This window comes from Myotis daubentonii, chromosome X, assembly GCF_963259705.1.
Source record: "Myotis daubentonii chromosome X, mMyoDau2.1, whole genome shotgun sequence".
In the NCBI taxonomy this organism is placed as follows: domain Eukaryota; kingdom Metazoa; phylum Chordata; class Mammalia; order Chiroptera; family Vespertilionidae; genus Myotis; species Myotis daubentonii.
The window spans coordinates 62881123-62899562 of record NC_081861.1 but is presented as its reverse complement, the minus strand read 5'-3'; the positions used below and the strand labels follow the sequence as shown (position 1 = coordinate 62899562).

General features: G+C 37.7%; 1 protein-coding gene across 5 annotated transcripts in view; it reads left to right on the top strand.

The window, feature by feature from the left end:
- DIAPH2 (diaphanous related formin 2) overlaps positions 1-18440 on the top strand; it is a 936081-nt gene that overhangs the window by 786146 nt on the left and 131495 nt on the right. The window contains exon 28 of one of the 5 annotated variants that reach the window (XM_059679397.1): positions 15429-15583. The exons of the other annotated variants lie outside the window; for them this stretch is intronic. Coding sequence (XP_059535380.1) covers positions 15429-15454 — 26 coding nt within the window. The 3' untranslated portion in view covers positions 15455-15583. Of the gene's footprint in view, positions 1-15428; positions 15584-18440 lie in introns of those variants that run through there. 5 annotated transcript variants of the gene reach the window in all.

The window sequence follows — 18440 nt, the reverse complement described above, 5'->3', positions numbered from 1 at the left end:
TATAGGGGGGGTCTCAGGAGCATTTCTAGGGGTTGTCAGGGGGCATTTCACAAACACAGTTACCCACCCCTGTTCCTCCACCTTCGCCTATAATACCAGGCTTTTCCGCACCTGCTGTGAGCTGGCACCGTCATGCCTTCACAGTGCCAGAGCTTGACAGTGGTCAGTGGCAGAGTGGGGGGCGGGGAAATGCCACTCTCTTCCTTCAGTGTCATTTCACCAGTGACTGAGCAGTATTATGTCTCAGAGTCTTACAGACATCCATAGAGAAACAGCCTTCAGGGTTTTTTTATTTGTTTGTTTGTTAGCGTTTTTTCTTTTAAATATATTTGTATTGATTTCAGACAGGAAGGGAGAGAGATAGAAACATCAATGATGAGAGAGAATCATTGATTACTGCCTCCTGCGCGCCCCCCACTGGGGATCAAGCCCACAACCCAGGCATGTGTCCTGATCGGGAATCGCACCACAACCTCCTGGTTTATAGGTCAGTGCTCAACCACTGAGACACATCCGCTGGGCCAGCCTTCAGTTTTATTAGCCATCTTGATGGCCATAGTATTTGACCTCATATAGCATGGCCCAAGGACAAGGCCATGACAGATTGCATGAAATACTAAGTATTATCCTCTTTCCATGACCAAGGTCTGTTGGGGTCTTACGTTTATTTTTGTTTCATTATTGGTAGGCCAAGCTGATCATTCATTCCAAGCTTTTTACTTCTTTCTCCCTTAGGATGGGCTCTTTCCCGTGAGGTTCCTCAGTTTCTATTTTGTAAGTGTCAGGACCTTAGATTGGCCAACTAAATTCCATTTTGTCTATAGTGCAATTACTGTGTTTTTATGTGTAATTCAAATCTAATAAAAAATGATGTAATGTAAGCAAATCAAGAAAAACATGGAATTCATCCAAATAATATTTCTTGGTCAAATAGCAGGGTCCAGGCAGCAGTGCTGGGGCCGTGGAGTGCAAAGAACTCAGAGTCTCATAGGGAAGAGAGGTATGTACGCAATAGAATGATATACGTGTGCACAGAGTGCTAAAGAGCAGCTAACTGCCTAGACAATCCAAGAAAGATTTCATGATGAAAGTGGCATTTGAGGTGTGTTTGAAGGAAGAATAGTAGTTTTTGTCTGGAGAAGAACAGGGCGAACGGGCATTTCAGATACAGGAAATGGCAGATACATGCAACGGGGATGTGGAAGGGTACAGTGGCAATGCAGACAAAACTGTTGCAACAGCAAAGAGCCAGCAGCGGTTTTTAAGTAGCGGGTTACATAATTACACACACACATAAGCAAGAGAGGTTGAGGCTGGAGATAAGAGATTTGGGGGGCATCTGCATATATATGACTATAGAAACCTTGGGATCACCCAGGAAGAGTATGTCCAATGAGAGGCAAATGCAGGAATCAACCAAAGACCCAGGGAAAAAATGGTCAGAAAGGGAGAAGGAGAAGTAGCCAAAGTGATACCCAGAAGACTGGGGGTGGAGAAAATTTCAGAATGGAGCAAGTCAGCAGACTCACATCCTGCAGAAAGATAAGGAGAATGCCAACAGAAAGTAGACAAATGGGTTTGTCAACTAGCAGGTAACAGGGTAGCAGTTGACCTTTCCCTGAGCAGTTTTAGTAGAACAGTGAGGGCCAAGAGCCAGGCTCTAATGGATTAAAGAATGAAGAATATCTTTTGTACCTTGCATACTGGGGTTTGAAGGGAAGAAAGGTAGTTAGAGAATAAAAGATAAATTGTGTCTCTTCCAGAGATTCTGACAGGAAACTTGAGACACTTTCAAGCGCCTTGAATGGAGTTGCCAATCACGTATTGTTATGCCTGGTTTTACTTACAAATGTGTGGCTTTTTTTCTCCTCTTAATTCTATTGTGTTTATTAAGCATATACTGTGTGATAGTTAAAATACTTTATCATGCCTAGTGCTTTACAGTTAACAAAGCACTTTCTCCTCTATTGTGTGATATGGGATTCATAGACATCTAATGCTGAGTTCTATTCTCCTAAGTTAAAATGAAGGACATTTTTGGCTCAGACCGAGAAAGAATGGACTGGGGGTGGAGGAAAGATATTCTTGAGTTAATTGGGGAGAAGCAGGGGGAGAATTGGGAAAGGAGACAAAAAGAATGGGACCATTTACAGAAAATCTTTGTCAACTTTTGAATTAACGGGTCTGCAAGTGCTGAAAGTCAGGGGGAGGTGGGTCAGAGTATATGTGTGATTCCTCTGAGAGGCAGGAAGGAGGTGATTAGAAAGAAGCAAATCCTTAGGCCTCCACTGCGCTCAGTTAGCTTGGTTACCTCTGGGCAATAATTAGAGGGTGGATGCCAGGAATCTTGGAGAATTGATCGTCATCATCATCATTCAGGTGACAGTTAAAAATACAAGAGTGGGTAAAGTAATCTGGGGAAAATGAGTGGAGCAGTGAGCAAAGGAGAAAACAGACATTTGTGGCTCTCTCAGCCCTACCTACACATTGGTATCACTTTGAGGTACTGCTCCGAAGTACCTACATCTGATTCCTCTCTGAACCAACTGAATCCCAATCTGAGGAGTCAGAGCCTGGGCAATCATATGTTTTAAAAATTAATTGAATCAGACACTTCAATTTATTATCTGTAAATGATGCCAGATTCAAACAAAGTTAAAATTTTTAAAAAGTGCTTTAGGTGATTTTAATGTGCCACAAAAACTGAGAACCATTAGTTTATGGGGCTAGCCTGGGAGGCGGAGCACATGAACAGAAGAATGAAGGGCTTGGTTATGGAGGTGTGGGGGGAAAGAAAGGCTAGTGTGGTGTGATACCACAGAGGCCAAAGGAATAGAGCTTTTCAAAGAGAAAGTGCTGAATAGCATTAGATGTAGCTGAGAGGACCAATAAAATCAGGATTGGAAAGAAGCCATTGGATTTAACTATTAAGAACTCACTGGTGACTTTAGCAAAGAAAAGTTTTAGGAGAGTGTTAGGAAGAGGGTAGAAGTCAGATTGCACTGAGTTCTCAAATGCGATGAATTTTTAAGACTGCTTTAATTTAGTGTCTCTTTGTCTTTCATCGCTTCATGTGAATCTTGTGATGAAGTGTGTGCCTATATTAGTTACATAATTTTTGTTTCATTTTTGTTGTATTTTTATTTATGGAAATTAAATTTTACTTTCGGGACAGACACATACATATATTGATTAATAAGATGTAGGTTGGCATTGGGGAAGCTAAAAGCAGAAGATTGCTATGTAGTCTGTCCTTGATTATTTTTTGACAACTAGAGAACAAATTGCACACAGACCATTTATGCCCTATTTATATGCAAAATTGTTCTAAGCAAGCACTGATGATGTGCTCTATAGAAATTTCAATCACTTTGGCTTGTCTGTTCTCCTACACAATATAATCAGCTCTGCTGCACATTTCTTCATTGGTGATCGCTGCAGGCCAGTAGGAGATAAGGTCAATTTCAGTTGATTTTTATAAGAATATGAATTGAGCAGGCTTCCTTCAGATATTGGAATACGGGAGAAGTTGGGACAAGCAATTATTATGCAGCAATAAATTCCTCTTGGTAGTTTTAATTCCATGTCAAACATTCACAGACATGCTAATGTTGGTAGCTAAGCTCACAACCACCTGCTTATTTACAAACCTTCAATTCAGGAATTAATGTCTGGGACCCTGTATGCCAGGTGCATGATACCACTCTAATATGAGCAGACACTCTGCATTTATAACGACATTAACTGACAAGGCATTTATCAGATTGTCCTAAGTACCTTACATTTCCTGGAGAACTTAATTACTTTCAAAACTAAAGAGAAATAATTGTTTGTGCTAATTGGTGGTCGTGATGGTAGGCATATATTTTTCTTGAATGGACTCAGTAGTATATTATTATTTCAGGGACAAGAAAGTATAAACTGCTTCCTCTTCAACCAAATTTCATCTCCTTCCGCAGAGGCTGAAAACAGCTAGATTCACCTGGACATGAGTGTATTGCTTCCCTATCTCCCAATTTTTGTGAAATTTTTGGACACACCTGTGTATTACAATTTGAACCTTGCTCTTGGTAGTTCCTTTCCTTGTGTCAATTAAATTGAGAGGAGTGGAAGGTGCTGGAAAGAAGGAAAGGGGCGGTGGACATGTTCAGCTCCACAGTACCCTTTGGAGATTCAATTTCTTGTCTTGTTGGTATTTTTTGCTTTTGCAAAAACATGAACCCAGATACCTTGCAGCTAATACAGTGCTTCACCTAACTCAGGAAGCCTTTTAAGGGTATGCTCAGTAAAAACTCTTCTAAACACAAAGATAATACAAACTGTTAAAATACTACAAAGCTTATAACTGTGTTTCACTGTTAAAAGATTGTGATTTATATTTAGCACCTAGGACATAACTCAGTATAATATAGTATATGTTCTTGATAGCTGCTTGTTGGATAATTCCCAATTATCAAAAAAATTGAACCTACATAAAAGCCTTTTCAATATATCGTACCTACAGCTATTTCTCACGTTTGTAATTTGGGGGAGCATTCTACATCACTGTAAATGGAATTCCGTGAAAGCTGAGTTCTTTCTATGGGCAAACTTGAATGTCCTATGCATGTTACCTTCACATGACATTTCTACACAGTAATACTTAGGCTTGACAGGTAGAGAAAAATGCTAAATTTATATAAAAAACAAAATATAACTATATGCCATTACTCTTATTCATATGTCTATTGTGCTTGTATTTGACTGCTACCTCTTTGTCATTCTCAGCTCAAATTGCAATTTCTTCTACTCCTACCACTTAAAGGGGAAAAATTCCTAAATACTGCTGCAGAAAGTACTGGAAAAAGAGAGAGGCAACAACAGTCTTTTGTTGAAGTTTTGCATATCTTCTCATCAGTCTTTGCAAATATGTTCTGTAAGACAGGGGACGTAGATAGGAGTTAGTGAATCTCTTCAGAATAACATTAAGTAATTAATTGCTTTGCCAGCTTTCTCACAGATTTACTCAGGAGAACAGATCTTTCTGAAGTTTAAGGGCTTTTATCTCATACAGAGGAGTATTCTGAGGATTTGAACTGTTTGGTTGAGGGACTTCCAGAATCCAGGATGATATTTTCCCTTTCCACTTGGGAAGGTTTTAGCTTGAGATTTCTGGGTTTACTGGTCTGTTCTATTGTTTGTCTTGCATAGATGTACTGTACAGCAAGCAATACAGTTCTCCCTGGGCAATGAACAGATTTTTTTTTTAATTTCATACATTATTCACAACTCTGCAGTGGTTTCAGAAAGTCAATGTATATCCTGGACACAAATAAATGAAAAAAAACACCAAAACAGGGATATGATTTTCATATTGTTGTTTGGAAATTTAATATTATTATTGTACATGGATTCATCTTTAGTGCCCAGTTATAATACCTGTTAGATTTCTAGCAGCCTTAGAGCAATTAATCCAAAGTGTATATGTTTGTCATATTTCACAGCAAACTGATAAATTATCTTCAAATACTTGGAGCTAACCAATGAGGGGAAGTTTATATCAGGGGGAATACACAGTATGACTTTATATGAATATTCCAGTGTTCATTTTAGTTATGTTTGTGACATTATCTCAGGTGTTTATGTTGATACTACTTTAAGTGACAGAGTTAATAAGAGGTGACTGTGCTTTGTACATATTTGTGGATTTCATTTTGTCATATCAACAGATAATTGAAATAAAACATTCTTAAACTGAAAAGAAAAAAGACTTAAAAAAACTTTTCTAGTATGTGGCTTTTATATTATGGTTCAAATTTAAATGAACTCCCGTGTGCCTATAGAGAACATTCAAACAATTTGAGTTAATAGTCCCAAGAAGCCCACAATCTGAAGCACCCAAAGGATGACCATTGTTAGTGACTCGGGTAATAGTCAGGGTAGAAGTAAATATAGAAATGATGTTCCAACATAATGAGTTTCTAGGAAATTATTAGAGGTTGTTTTAAATGTTGAATGCAGGTGGGATCAGATTGAGAAAGACAAGTGGGAAGAAAAATATGACATCTAGTAATTTAAATACTTTTTTCAGTTGCCAAAAATAGTATCGATCAGTTTGCATGGCTTATGTAGAACTGAAACTTCCTGGCAGAGGAAGATGCAAAGCACTGAGAAAGGATTACGGTCAGTTGAATGCTATGCACACAGATCTGTGCATCACAGGTATCCTATGCTTCCCATCTCCTCACTTTTTCCTACTTACCATGCTCTGTGGTCCAGGGCCCTCTGTGTACCACTTGCCTCTATTCCATGCTGCTTGTTCAGAAGAGCCCTCTTTTATCTCTTTATCTCCCTCACAACACTATGTCTCACTTCCACCATCCCAATCATATTCCTCACATTAACGGTGGGAAAGAAAAAAAATAGGAAAATATAATTGTGTGAGCATTGCTTACGCAGTGGTTCTCAACCTTCCTAATGCCCCGACCCTTTAATACAGTTCCTCATGTTGTGGTGACCCCCCACCATAAAATGATTTTCGTTGCTACTTCATAACTGTAACTTTGCCACTGTTATGAATCGTAATGTAAATATCTGATATGCAGGATGTATTGTCAGGGGTCACGACTCACAGGTTGAGAACCGCTGGCTTAAAGTCTATTTTCTCTCAGCATTCTCTTTTAGGAAAACAAACAAAAAACAAGACTGACACTACTTACTGCTCCCAACAAAGCCTCTCTTACTTTAGGCAGAATTATTCTGGTCTTGGTGGCAGGCAAGGAGGGGGGGCAATTAAAGACATTTCAAAGGGACAGAGAAAAATTCCTGAATAGACCCTTGGCTCCCAGCCTTTTTGGAATTATGATGTTATCAGTGCTGGAATTTCTAAGTGCTCCTAACATTGAGTGAAGCAGCAAGTAGACGATTAACCTATTGTATAGCTACATAAATTACTTCATCAATTAGGAAAGACAGTTGTGAATATTTTTGCTCTCAAAAAGTATACACTCTAAAAAAGGGGGAAATGCCTTTTCATAAAAGTTCCTCAAACCACAACAGTTATTTACAGCTTGACAGGCGAGAACGTGTTCAATGGAAAGGAGAATGTTCCAGACTCAATAGGTAGAGTAGTTTGACAGGTTTACCATTTTTAAATTTTTGTCTTTTTAAATTCATTCAAATAAAATATTAGGTCTTACTGGAATAGGTCATAATTAGGAGATCTCTTTATTACTGAGGCATGTAAGATAATTTTTTAAAGCACCTTTTTATAATCTAATGGATGTTAATTTTTCTTTAATATTTTGAAGACATATACCTCTGTCATTTCACCATTTTTAAATTTTATTTTAAAAACTGATTTTTTTATTTTTTATTTATTTTTGTTTTTTTGTTAATAATTTTTCCTCCTGAAATACTTCTTTTTTGTATTGGTTTCGGGTGTACAGCTTTGTGGTTAGACAGTCATATAATTTGCATAGTGCTCCCCTCAATATTTCCAGTACCCCAACTTGCAGGCTAACTCGAGTAAAAGTGAGACTGCAGTGTGTGAGATTATCTGTTTACTTAAACTGAAATGTGGCTCTTGGAAAGCAGCATGTTTCATCAATAGTGATTTTTAAAAAATATTTTTATTGATTTCAGAGAGGAAGGGAAAAGGAGAGAGAGAGAAGCATCAATGATGAGAGAGAATCATTGATTGGCTGCCTCCTACACGCCCCACACTGGGATGGAGCCCGCAACCTGGGCATGTGCCCTGACTAGGAATCAAACCGTGACCTCCTGGTTCATAGGTCAATGCTCAACCACTGAGCCACACCATGCAAAAACATTTTTATTATGCATCACTTTTTTTAAAATTATATTTTATTGATTTTTTTACAGAGAGGAAGGGAGAGGGATAAAGAGTTAGAAACATCGATGAGAGAGAAGCATCGATCAGCTGCCTCCTGCACACCCTCTACTGGGGATGTGCCTGCAACCAAGATATATGCCCTTGACCGGAATCAAACCTGGGACCCTTCAGTCCAAAGGCTGACACTCTATCCAGTGAGCCAAACCAGCTAGGGCTTATGCATCACTTTTTAAACTACTATTTAACTTCCATTTTTGACCATCAGATAGGTTTTGTTCTCCTGGTTGATTTGGCTATAAAAGTTAAATGTGGCGTTTTTGTAAATGGAAAAGCAGCTTAATTTTGAATTATGGCTTCCTTTGGCTTCTTCTCTGGGCTCTATAATATGTGGTACGTGTCCTGGCATAATTGAAGGTAAAAAGGGTAGTGGTTGGGTTGAATTCATCACAGAATTTCACTTCCTAATTGTGTGTCCAAAGCTGCTTTTGTACCAATTAGCAATGACCTTTTATTCTAGCCTTAGGGTATGAGATTATTAGAGGCGACTGTTTCTGAAATCTTTCCTTTCTAATATTAGTTTAAGCAAATCTCCTTGCAGTGCTGATTCTTCTTTCATGGCTGGGTTTCTGTTTTGTTTTGTTTTTCCGTGCTGCTTCTTTCCACTAAGCTGCTAAATCTTTGGCAGAGGAATTAAATGTAACGTTTCTAGAAACATGAATAGCTTGTGCCCTTTTCTGCGTGTCCTACTTCAGAAATATTGCAGCTGCAGTGGTATTGCATGCCCTTGTTTCTTCCTGCTTCTGCAGGGAAGTTCCTGCACCAAGGTAGACCCAAGCTCTTTTATTCCTGGCTTTTTCCTCTTTTAAATGATGTGAATGCTTCAGTCGTGTTTTTTAAAAGCACATTGTTTCTTTGTCAGCTTATTTCAAATTGGTTGACTATGCAGCTTGTAAGAATAATGGGGACTGGGTAAGAGAGTATAAATGAATATTTACAAATCAATCTTTCCTATTAGGAAAACAACCCAAAGCAAGGAAAGCAAGGACTCTATGAATAGTCACAGGCGGTGATCTTTAGAGATTCATACCTGTGTATGTGATACAGTCAGGGAACATCTTCACGGGTCATAAAACATCAAAAATGCAGCTAAAATGCAAACAAGCCACTGGTACATTTTTTATGGTGCTTTGGTCATCAGGATACATCATTGCCAAATGAAAAGGTCTTATTGGACTTGCATTTGGGGCAGAGAAGGAAAGGATTTTGCTGAGGTTTGCCTTGGTAAGCCCCTCCCTCTGAAGCATTTAATGTATGTGATTCTTTCATTTTCCTTCCCCATCCACTTGTCATTTGATTTGTTTCAACTTGAGTATCACACTGTTTATGGAATGGCTACTGCTTTTGAAATTCATTTTGTAGCACCCTAAGTTTTATTGAGAAAAAACTAATTTTCTAAAAAAAAAAACACGGAGTTATCAAACAAATTAGTTAAATCCCATTCAAATAATAGAAGGCAAACTGGACTTATTCAACTTTGACATCTAATTTGAATCTTTTGCACATGCTGTTTAAAAGCTGCTACCACTTGTTACAGTTGAATAGGAGAGAACAAAACAGAGATAGTAGAATATTACTTCTTTTTCACTAGCTTTAAATTAATTTTAGATTACACAGAACCACATCTTCATTATTAAAGTGAGAAATTCAATATGCACTCCAAAGTTTTCTCCTCTTCTAACGCCTTAATACTGTCAAAATCCTGCATCAGAAGAGCAGGGAGATTGATATTTCGTTATGGTATAAATGTTCTCCTTTCTAAACTAACCAAGTTAAAAATTCTTTCTTCTTACATTTATGATTTTTCTTAAGCTAATTACAACAGAATCCACATAAGCAGTTTATATTCCTGACTACCTGCCACTTACACTGGAAGGAAAAATACATTTTTAAGACAAAAAGAAATAAGCCTGCTTTGAAAAGACTATATATCATTAACTATCATTTTGGTAGTTTATATTTTCCTAAATAAGCTCATTTCGAAACATATAAATACATTAAGTTGGAAATGAATCTCACTTGTATGGTAGCACTGGTTATGATTCATGGTTAGCACTGGTGCAAGCTGGTAATTTAAACACCTCATAGATTTTTTTACTGCTTTTTGTACCCATTGGTGTCAGCTGTACAAATGATAAAATAATAATCAGAGGACTGATGGCTTAATATAATGGCTATTGTGCTCTAAATATTTTTTATGCTTTGACATTAAATGTCTCTTTTGCCTTGGTATCTACTTTTCAAAACTCCGCTACCCATTCCTGATATTCTTTTACTGGGATTATTAGTCCCTTGACAGTACTGCGTGCTATTGACAGTGTCTTTTAATTTGCTTAATTTCCTGACATTTTCTATGTTAATTTTTTACTTTGGGATTTTTAAATGCCAGATTTCAGCTTAAAATAGAAGAACCCTACACTAAGATTTAGTCATATCACCTAAGTACTACAGAGTTGTCCCAGATGTAATAGGGAGAGATAAAGAAGGGATCACAGATAATAAATTTGCCCTGCTTTTTCCACAAAGTTATTACTGCAGGCTTTAAGTCTCAGCTTTTATTGATAAATATAAATATGGGTTATGTAAGGAAAGCCTGTGCCTATTTATAATAGCATTCAAATCTAGTTTTAGTAATTGCTTTAGGCCATACTGCTCCATAAACAGTCCCAAGGCAATTTGGAAACGGGTATTTGTTTCATAATCTGTTTTTATTGCAAATGCATTTTATTTTATGATTTTTGTAATTAATGTAATAAAACTAAATAATATTTCCTGGCTAAGTAGCAAGTAAACAACTTTTCACAATATAAATGTATTTTATCTTATGAAACAACCGCTGGTCATTCAAAAGAAAGATGGTTGAGAAGGGGTGGGAGAAGGTGGTATTTTCATTTGGTTGCCAGGCTTTTAACAAAACAATTTCTATTATAATCCTAGAGAATTTCATCTGACTAAATCCCCACTGAAATGACAAGCGGGGAGTGAGAGCTATAGTCAAAGGAACAAAGGATGGGTGGATCCGTAACCGCATGGTGCCCTTTAGATGGACTCATTAAGCCATGGGGTTAGCACCTCTCTCCATTGCTTGTGAAAATGCTCCACATTGTATGGTGCTATAAGGCTGACATTCTCCTTACTGAAATTACTTATACCATTTCAATTGGCGATGGTATTTCTCATGTTCTGTCTTAAGCATTATGTTAGCATGGTTAAGCCTCAAAGCAGCTGCCTTTTTTTTTTTAATGGATCAAGTGATTGGTATGTATTGTGTGAATATCAGTTCAAGTTTCTTGAGTACTGTGGCATCTAGATGAAATAAACATTAGGCTTTAAAAATACTTTTTATTTATTTTTATTCTAACATTTTTCTTTGTTCTCATTTTTTCCCATCACCATTTATCCCCTCTATGCCCTCTTCCACCTCTACCCACCTCCCTCTCCCTGCAATCAATTACCACACTGTTGTCCATGAATTCTCTTTTTATTTTTTTCATTTTTGCCCAATCACTCCACCACCTCCCCCAACATCCCCACCACCCTGGAACTGTCTGCCTGCTCTCTATCTATGAGTCTATCACTATTTTTCTTGGTGGTTCAGTTTGTTCATTAGATTCTGCATATGGTACCTGTCTTTGACTGGTTTATTTCACTTAGCATAATGTTCTCCAAGTCCATCCATGCTGACTCAAAGGGTCAAATTTTCTTCCTTTTTGCGGCAGAGTAGTATTCCTTTGTACAAAGGTACCACAGCTTTTTCATCCACTCATCTAGTGATGAACATTTGGGCTGCTTCCAAATCTTGGCTATTGTAAATAATGCTGCAATGAACATATGGATGCATATATTCTTTCAAAGCAGTGTTTTGGGTTTCTCGGGATAAATTCCCTGAAGTGGAAAAAAATAAACAACAAAAAAATAAATTTTAAAAAATACTTTTATGCTATTCTTCAAATTATACATTGCCTGGAAATAAATAGTGGCTATAGGACCCTTTTATTTCAATAAAATTTAGATATATACTTCCATTGGTGAGCACCTATAAATCTGTGATTTAATGTTAATGAAAGTTGTACATGGGTATCAAGAGGTAAAAGTCCTCAAAGATATTATACAATCATGTGATATTGCTCAGTTTTTAAAATGGTTCTAACCAAAGGGGCATCCACATGTACCTTGAATGTATACAGTTTTTAACCAACAACATCCTTGAACTAACTTGGTTAGTTTCTTTTGAAGTATGTGGGATTGGAGATGATTAATTTTAAAATTATAAAAGCCTCTTTGAAAATCTGATTTGATAAAATGAGCTATGTAGTGTGTATGCCTATATAATATATGTAGCTCCTTTGGCGTCTGGTGAGAACTAAGTGCTATTCTAGCATTTTTGTCCACTTTCATCTCGGGCCGTTGTTTTAGGTCTGAGACTTTCTCATTCTGCGGCCCTCACCTCCCCACAACTTTTCCCCTGATCCCTTCAACTGCATTGTCTCTTTTCTTCTCTTTCCATCTGGGAGCTCTTCCATAATTTACTGAAGTGCTGTAATTAAAGCCTGTACTTTTATTAACATATCTCCATGCTGTGCTTTTCCGTGGTAGTACAGAATATGAATGCGATTAGTACTATACATTATGATGTACTGCCCATTTTGAGTGACAACCTTAAATCACAGGATAAGCTTCCTACACAGTGGTTTATCTTTTTTTTTTTTCTTTGAAGGAAGAAGGAAATTTTTGTAGTTTTTTAAAAAAGTGAAAACCTCTCAGAAAATCTACCATTGCTAATCTACTCCCCTTGCCCCCACAAAAGAGAAAGTTTTGACATTGAAACTTAGGGAATCTTTGTGATAGCACATTTTCCACACTTTAGTAAGTTAATCCAAACGTTAATCACAAATGAAGCTAACTTGTTTATTTCCTACACTCGTTGTAAAGACTAAATGGGATATTTGATGTGAAAATTTGATGGAATTTTTTTTAAATTATCTTTATTGTTGAAAGTATTATAGATGTTCCCTTTCTTCTCCCATTAACCCCCTCCACCCCACTCCCACCCCTTCCCTAGACCTTGACCGCACTATTGTCCATGTCCATGGGTTATGCATATATGCATACAAGTTCTTTGGTTAATCTCTTCCCTCCGAAATATGTCATTCTGTTGCATGCTTCAATGTCTCTGGTTCTATTTTATTTGTCAGTTTATTTTGTTCATTAGATTCCACATATGAGTGAGATCATGTGATGCTTGTCTTTCTCTTACTGGCTTATTTCACTTAGCATAAGGTACCTCCATGCTGTCTCAAAGGGTAAGAGATTCTTTTTACTGCTGCATAATATCCCATAGTGTAAACGTACCAAACTTTTTTATCCACTCATCTACTGATGACACTTGTTTCCAGATCTTAACTATTGTAAATCGGGCTGCTATAAACATAGGGGTGCATACATTCTTTCTGATTGGTGTTCTGAGTTTCTTAGGCTGTATTCCAAGAAGTAGGATCACTGAGTCAAATGGCAATTAATTCCATATTTAATTTTTTGAAAGTTGAACAAAATTTTAAATTGTTTAAAGATTATTGTCATTCTTAAACATATGAAGCCAGTGCCATTTATTTCAGTGGCTTCCCATTACTTCTAGGGAAATCCAAAAGTTTTACAGTAGCTAAAAGGTTCTGTGTGATCCAACTTGTACCTATATTACCTCCCTCGTCTTGACTAGTTCAAGGCTGTGAGGAAATGTGGCTCTCAGCTACAGAACTGTTATATTAAAAAGAGAAGCATTGTTTTGGGTGCAGAAATATTCCAGTATTCATTCCAGAAACTGGGTTTTTTTTAGTAAAATGTGATGTTTCAGAAGATGTCATGACAAATATGTTTTATTGTGATTGTTTGGTCATTACTAGGAAAATAAGTAAAATGTTATTGGTTTCATATATAATTGATTGAGGTAACAAAACATTAAAATGTAAGCCATAATTTATGCGATATTAAGTAATACCAATAATATATTTTATTGAACTTTCAGTTGCATTGTCTCATGGACTCTTTCAATATAGAGTAAGTCATATTTTTCAAATGGAACAATTAGAATAAATCTTATTTTATAGTATCCATTTTCCCATATTCCAGGTTCTAAATAATTATAATAAAACCTAATGCTTCTATTACAAGTTTACAAAGCAATTAAAATATTGCCTGTACCCTGGGCTTTATAATTCAAATTTAGGCTTTTTTGTGGTTATAACTATGCTATTGAAAATTGTTTTGTTTTTTTTCTTACCAAAGTTATTCCAGTGCAGTAAAATTTTAGAAAGAAAAATTATTTTGGATTAAGGACAAGCAACTCCAGGAGTTAAAATATTAATTTTTAAAATTATTTTTTAATGTAGGAAAAAATTTAAATATATGGCACCAATATTTTGCTTTGGTAGATTGAAGATTTAAACATAGTAGTTATAAGTGAACCGCAAAAGTAATAGCTCTTTCTTAAGAAACCAATATAGTCGAATATGCACCTAAGAAATACAACTTGTTCATACTTGTAATAGTGTCTCCATAAAGATTGTTATGTTGTTATTCTGATTTGTGTCCATTACTGGAGACAAATGTATATGTACTTAGGTCTCATGATCAAAGGGGCCATAGCCATCATAGCTCTCTCAGAAGCAGAAACATATTAATACTTTAGCTTTCCACTCGTTTTCCTGAAACGTATGGACAGAAGTTAGCATCTAGGGGTTGTCTTCAAGTTAAAAATTCAGCATGGCGTACAAGTGATACTCGGTTTCCTGCTGAGGTCATCCATTATTTGGCCATCCTGAGAAATGGTGAGGGTGGACTCATATTCTCAAATGCTATAGGTTCTTGTTCTATTATATTTGATTGTAATGGTAAAGAATAGGACTGTGAAAAGGAACAATGCCACATGAAGAAGAATACCAGTTATAGAATTACAAATTGGTCAGTGTCCCCTTGCCAGTATTTCAGAATCATCTGACTAAAATGATATGGTTTGGTTCCATTTTCTAAAAGACAAAACACAATGGAAATGGACTTCTGCAGTATTCTGAGTCATTTATATGAAAAGTAATGGCTAAGATTGTTTATGTTCCTGGCACATAGTATGTTCTTAACAAAGATTTGTTGAATGAATGAATAAATTATCTAAATAAATATATGCTCTATTTAATTTATTTATTATATTTCCCTTTTGCCTTTCCTCTTTCCAAGCTTGAGCAAATAATATAAAAATGGTATCATCATATATTTTCTCTATTAAAATGTTTTACAGTATAAAAGATAATGTATAAAGACAAAGAAAAATTTCATCTACAGTCTCGATATCCAGAAGGAATCACGATTAACATTTTGCTATATTTCCTTCTATCCTGTATTTCTATGTATACTTTATATTATTCATATTACACATTATACAGAGTTGTATCTCTTACTTTTTTACTTAACTTTCTAAGTATTTTCATATATTAACAAATCTCTTAATAATTCACCTTTCAAAAAATATTTTTTTATTGATTTTTAGACAGAGAGAGAGAAGAAAACATGTGAGAGCGAAACATCAGTCAGCTTCCTCCTGTACACCCCCTACCTGGGATCGAGCCTGCAACCTAGGCATGTGCCCTGACTGGGAATTAAGCTGGCAACCATTCAGTGCACGGGATGATGCTCAACCAACTGAGCCATAGCAGCCAGGGCAATAATTCACCTTTGTAATGGTTGCATATTAAAGTATCTGGATATATGATTATTCATTTCATCAATCCTTTAAATTGGACACTGAACTTGTTTCTGTGTTTTCGCTGCTATAAATATTTGTAGTAAACATTTTCTACATATAGTGCATATACTTATAAGTCAGCACAATTTTATCCTTTAAGGGATTCAGAAAGTAAGTGTAGAGGAGTGATGTCAGCAATGTTGTGGAATAGGGGGTCCTCTGCTTGTCTTCCCCCCTCAGTAACAATAATTTGGCATCTATCTACAGGCAGAATGCCCTTGTGGGAGCTTTGGATCCAGATAGAAGATTGTGAAACCCTGGTCCAGTCTAAGATCAAGGAAATCTGTTTTGAGAAGGCAGGCTTGCACCTAGGTGGCTGACTCAAGGACTGTGGTCCTATTTGCAGACCCAGAAATAGCTCTGTACCCCAGAGGATTCAGCTACAGCCCCACAGTGGCCTGGGTCTGCACCAGCACTATGTGCCAAGAGATCTGGGTGGGTCACACTAACCCATACTTCAGGTAATAGGCCCACAGAGCTCGGTCCTGGCTATGGACCCTGAAATAGCCCATGAACTGACACTAATCCCTTTTAGTTGTGGTCCTGTAGCCTCTGGAGGTAAGGCTGCCAAACTCAATTTGACAGCAGATTATGAAATGGCCCTGTAACTGGGCTCCAGCCCCTGCTAGCAGCAGTTCATGAACAATCCTGCCAGTCCAGGTATCCAGTCACAGGCTCTCCCATCGGCACCTTTAGAGATCTTGAATCACCCTGTACTCGGCACCAGCCCCTCCCAACTGGGGCCAGGAAGCAGTCCAGCCTACCCAGGGACCTAGTGAGAGATATGCTCATCCATGTCTCCAGAGTCAGTTCGAAATACAATGAAATACAAGAGAACACAAATAATTAACTAAACAAATCAGTAAACCAATGCATGACAAAATGAGAAAGTTTAATAAAGACATAGAAAACATAAAAGGACACAGGGTAACAATGGAAAAGATATCCTAATATATAAAAGGCCAGGGTTGTAACGACCAAAGGCTGACCAACCCAGAAGTCCTTCAGTTAGCCTGGCTTGCCATGGCGACCCAGCACTGACTGCCCCGCTGCAGCCTGGTGACCCAGCACTGACTGGCCAGGGGGCTGAGACCCAGAGAGAGAGGCAGGGTCTGATCGGAAGCCTCAGTGGCTGCTGTTGATCAGTACTTGCTTCTCTCTTTCTCTCCCTCTTTCTTTCTGAGCTTTGCCAGCAGCCGTGCCTTTCTTTCTCTCCTGGCCTCAGAGGGGGCTGCTGTTCAGCCCTGCCTCTCTGATAAGGCCCAGAGATAGGCCTGGAGATGCTGACTGGCATAGGAACCAACCAATCAGAACCAAATGTGGGTGCTGTGAAGAACCAATAGCTGCCTAGGAGGTGGAGCTTTTGACTCTGACTGGCATAGACACTGACCAATCAGAACCAAACCAAATGTGGATGCTGTGGGAAGCCAATGGCTGCCTAGGAGGTGGAGCTTCTGACACTGACTGGCATAGAAACTGACCAATCAAAACCATATCTGGGATCTGTGGGGAGCCAATGGCTGCCTAGCCAGCAGAGCTTTTGATTATGACTGGCATTGAAACTGACCAATCAAAACCAAATTGGCCAGCAGAGGAGGGCAGTTGGGGGTGAGATGAGGCCTGCAGGGGAGGGCAGTTGGGTTCAAGATCAGGCCGGCAGGGCAGGGCCATTGGGGGCGAGATCAGGCTGCCAGGGGAGGGCAGTTGGGGGCAACCATGCCAACAGGGGAGGGCAGTTAGGGGTGATCAGGCAGGCAGAGGCTGTTAGGGGCAACCAGGCTGGCAGGGGAGGGCAGTTAGGGGTGATCAGCCTGGCAGACAGAGGCAGTTAGGGGCAATCAGGCAGGCAGACAGTTGGGCAGTTAGGAGCCAGCAGTCCCAGATTGTGAGAGGGATGTCCGGCTGCCAGTTTAGGCCCAATCCCACCAGGCCTCTAGTAGAATTATAAAACTCATTGGTAAAGGTAAATGCATAGTCAAATTCAGAATTCCCACATACTGTCATGGTAGTACACAAATCACTTTCATCCCTAGTATAAAAATTAAAAGACAATAGTATTAAGAATGACGATAGCTACAACAGTTTGTTAATGAATGCACAATATACTAGTAAAAGATGTAAAGTGTGAAATCAATAGCATACAATGTATGTGGGGGAGTAGAAGTGAACGTGTAGAGGATTTGTATGTATCTAAGATAAGTTATCAGTTTAAAATAGACTGTTATATTGATAAGAATTTTTGTGTAAGCCTCATGGCAAACACAGAGAAGAAACCTATAATTGATACACAAAAGATAAAGAGAAAGGTATTAAAGCATACTTACTACAAAAAATAAATTTAAAAGACAGCAAGATAGGAAGAAAGGAATTAAAAAGTAGTCAGAAAGCAACAAAATGGTGGTAGTAAGGTCATACCTATCAATAATTACTTTAAATATAAGTGGATTAGATTATCCAGTTAAAAGATACAGAGTGAGACTCACTTTAGCTTTAAGGACACACATAGGCTAAAAGTGAAAGGATAGAAGAGGTATTCCATGCAAATGAACTAAAAGAGAGCAAGAGTAACTATCATTATATCAGATAAAACAGACTTTTGATCAAATCAGTCACAAGAGGCAAAAAGGCTATAGTGATAAAAGGGTCAATTTATCAAGAGGATATAACAATTATAAAAATATATGCATACAACATTAAGCACCTAAATATTTAAGGAAAATATTATAACTGAGGGGAGATTTAGGCAGCAATATAATA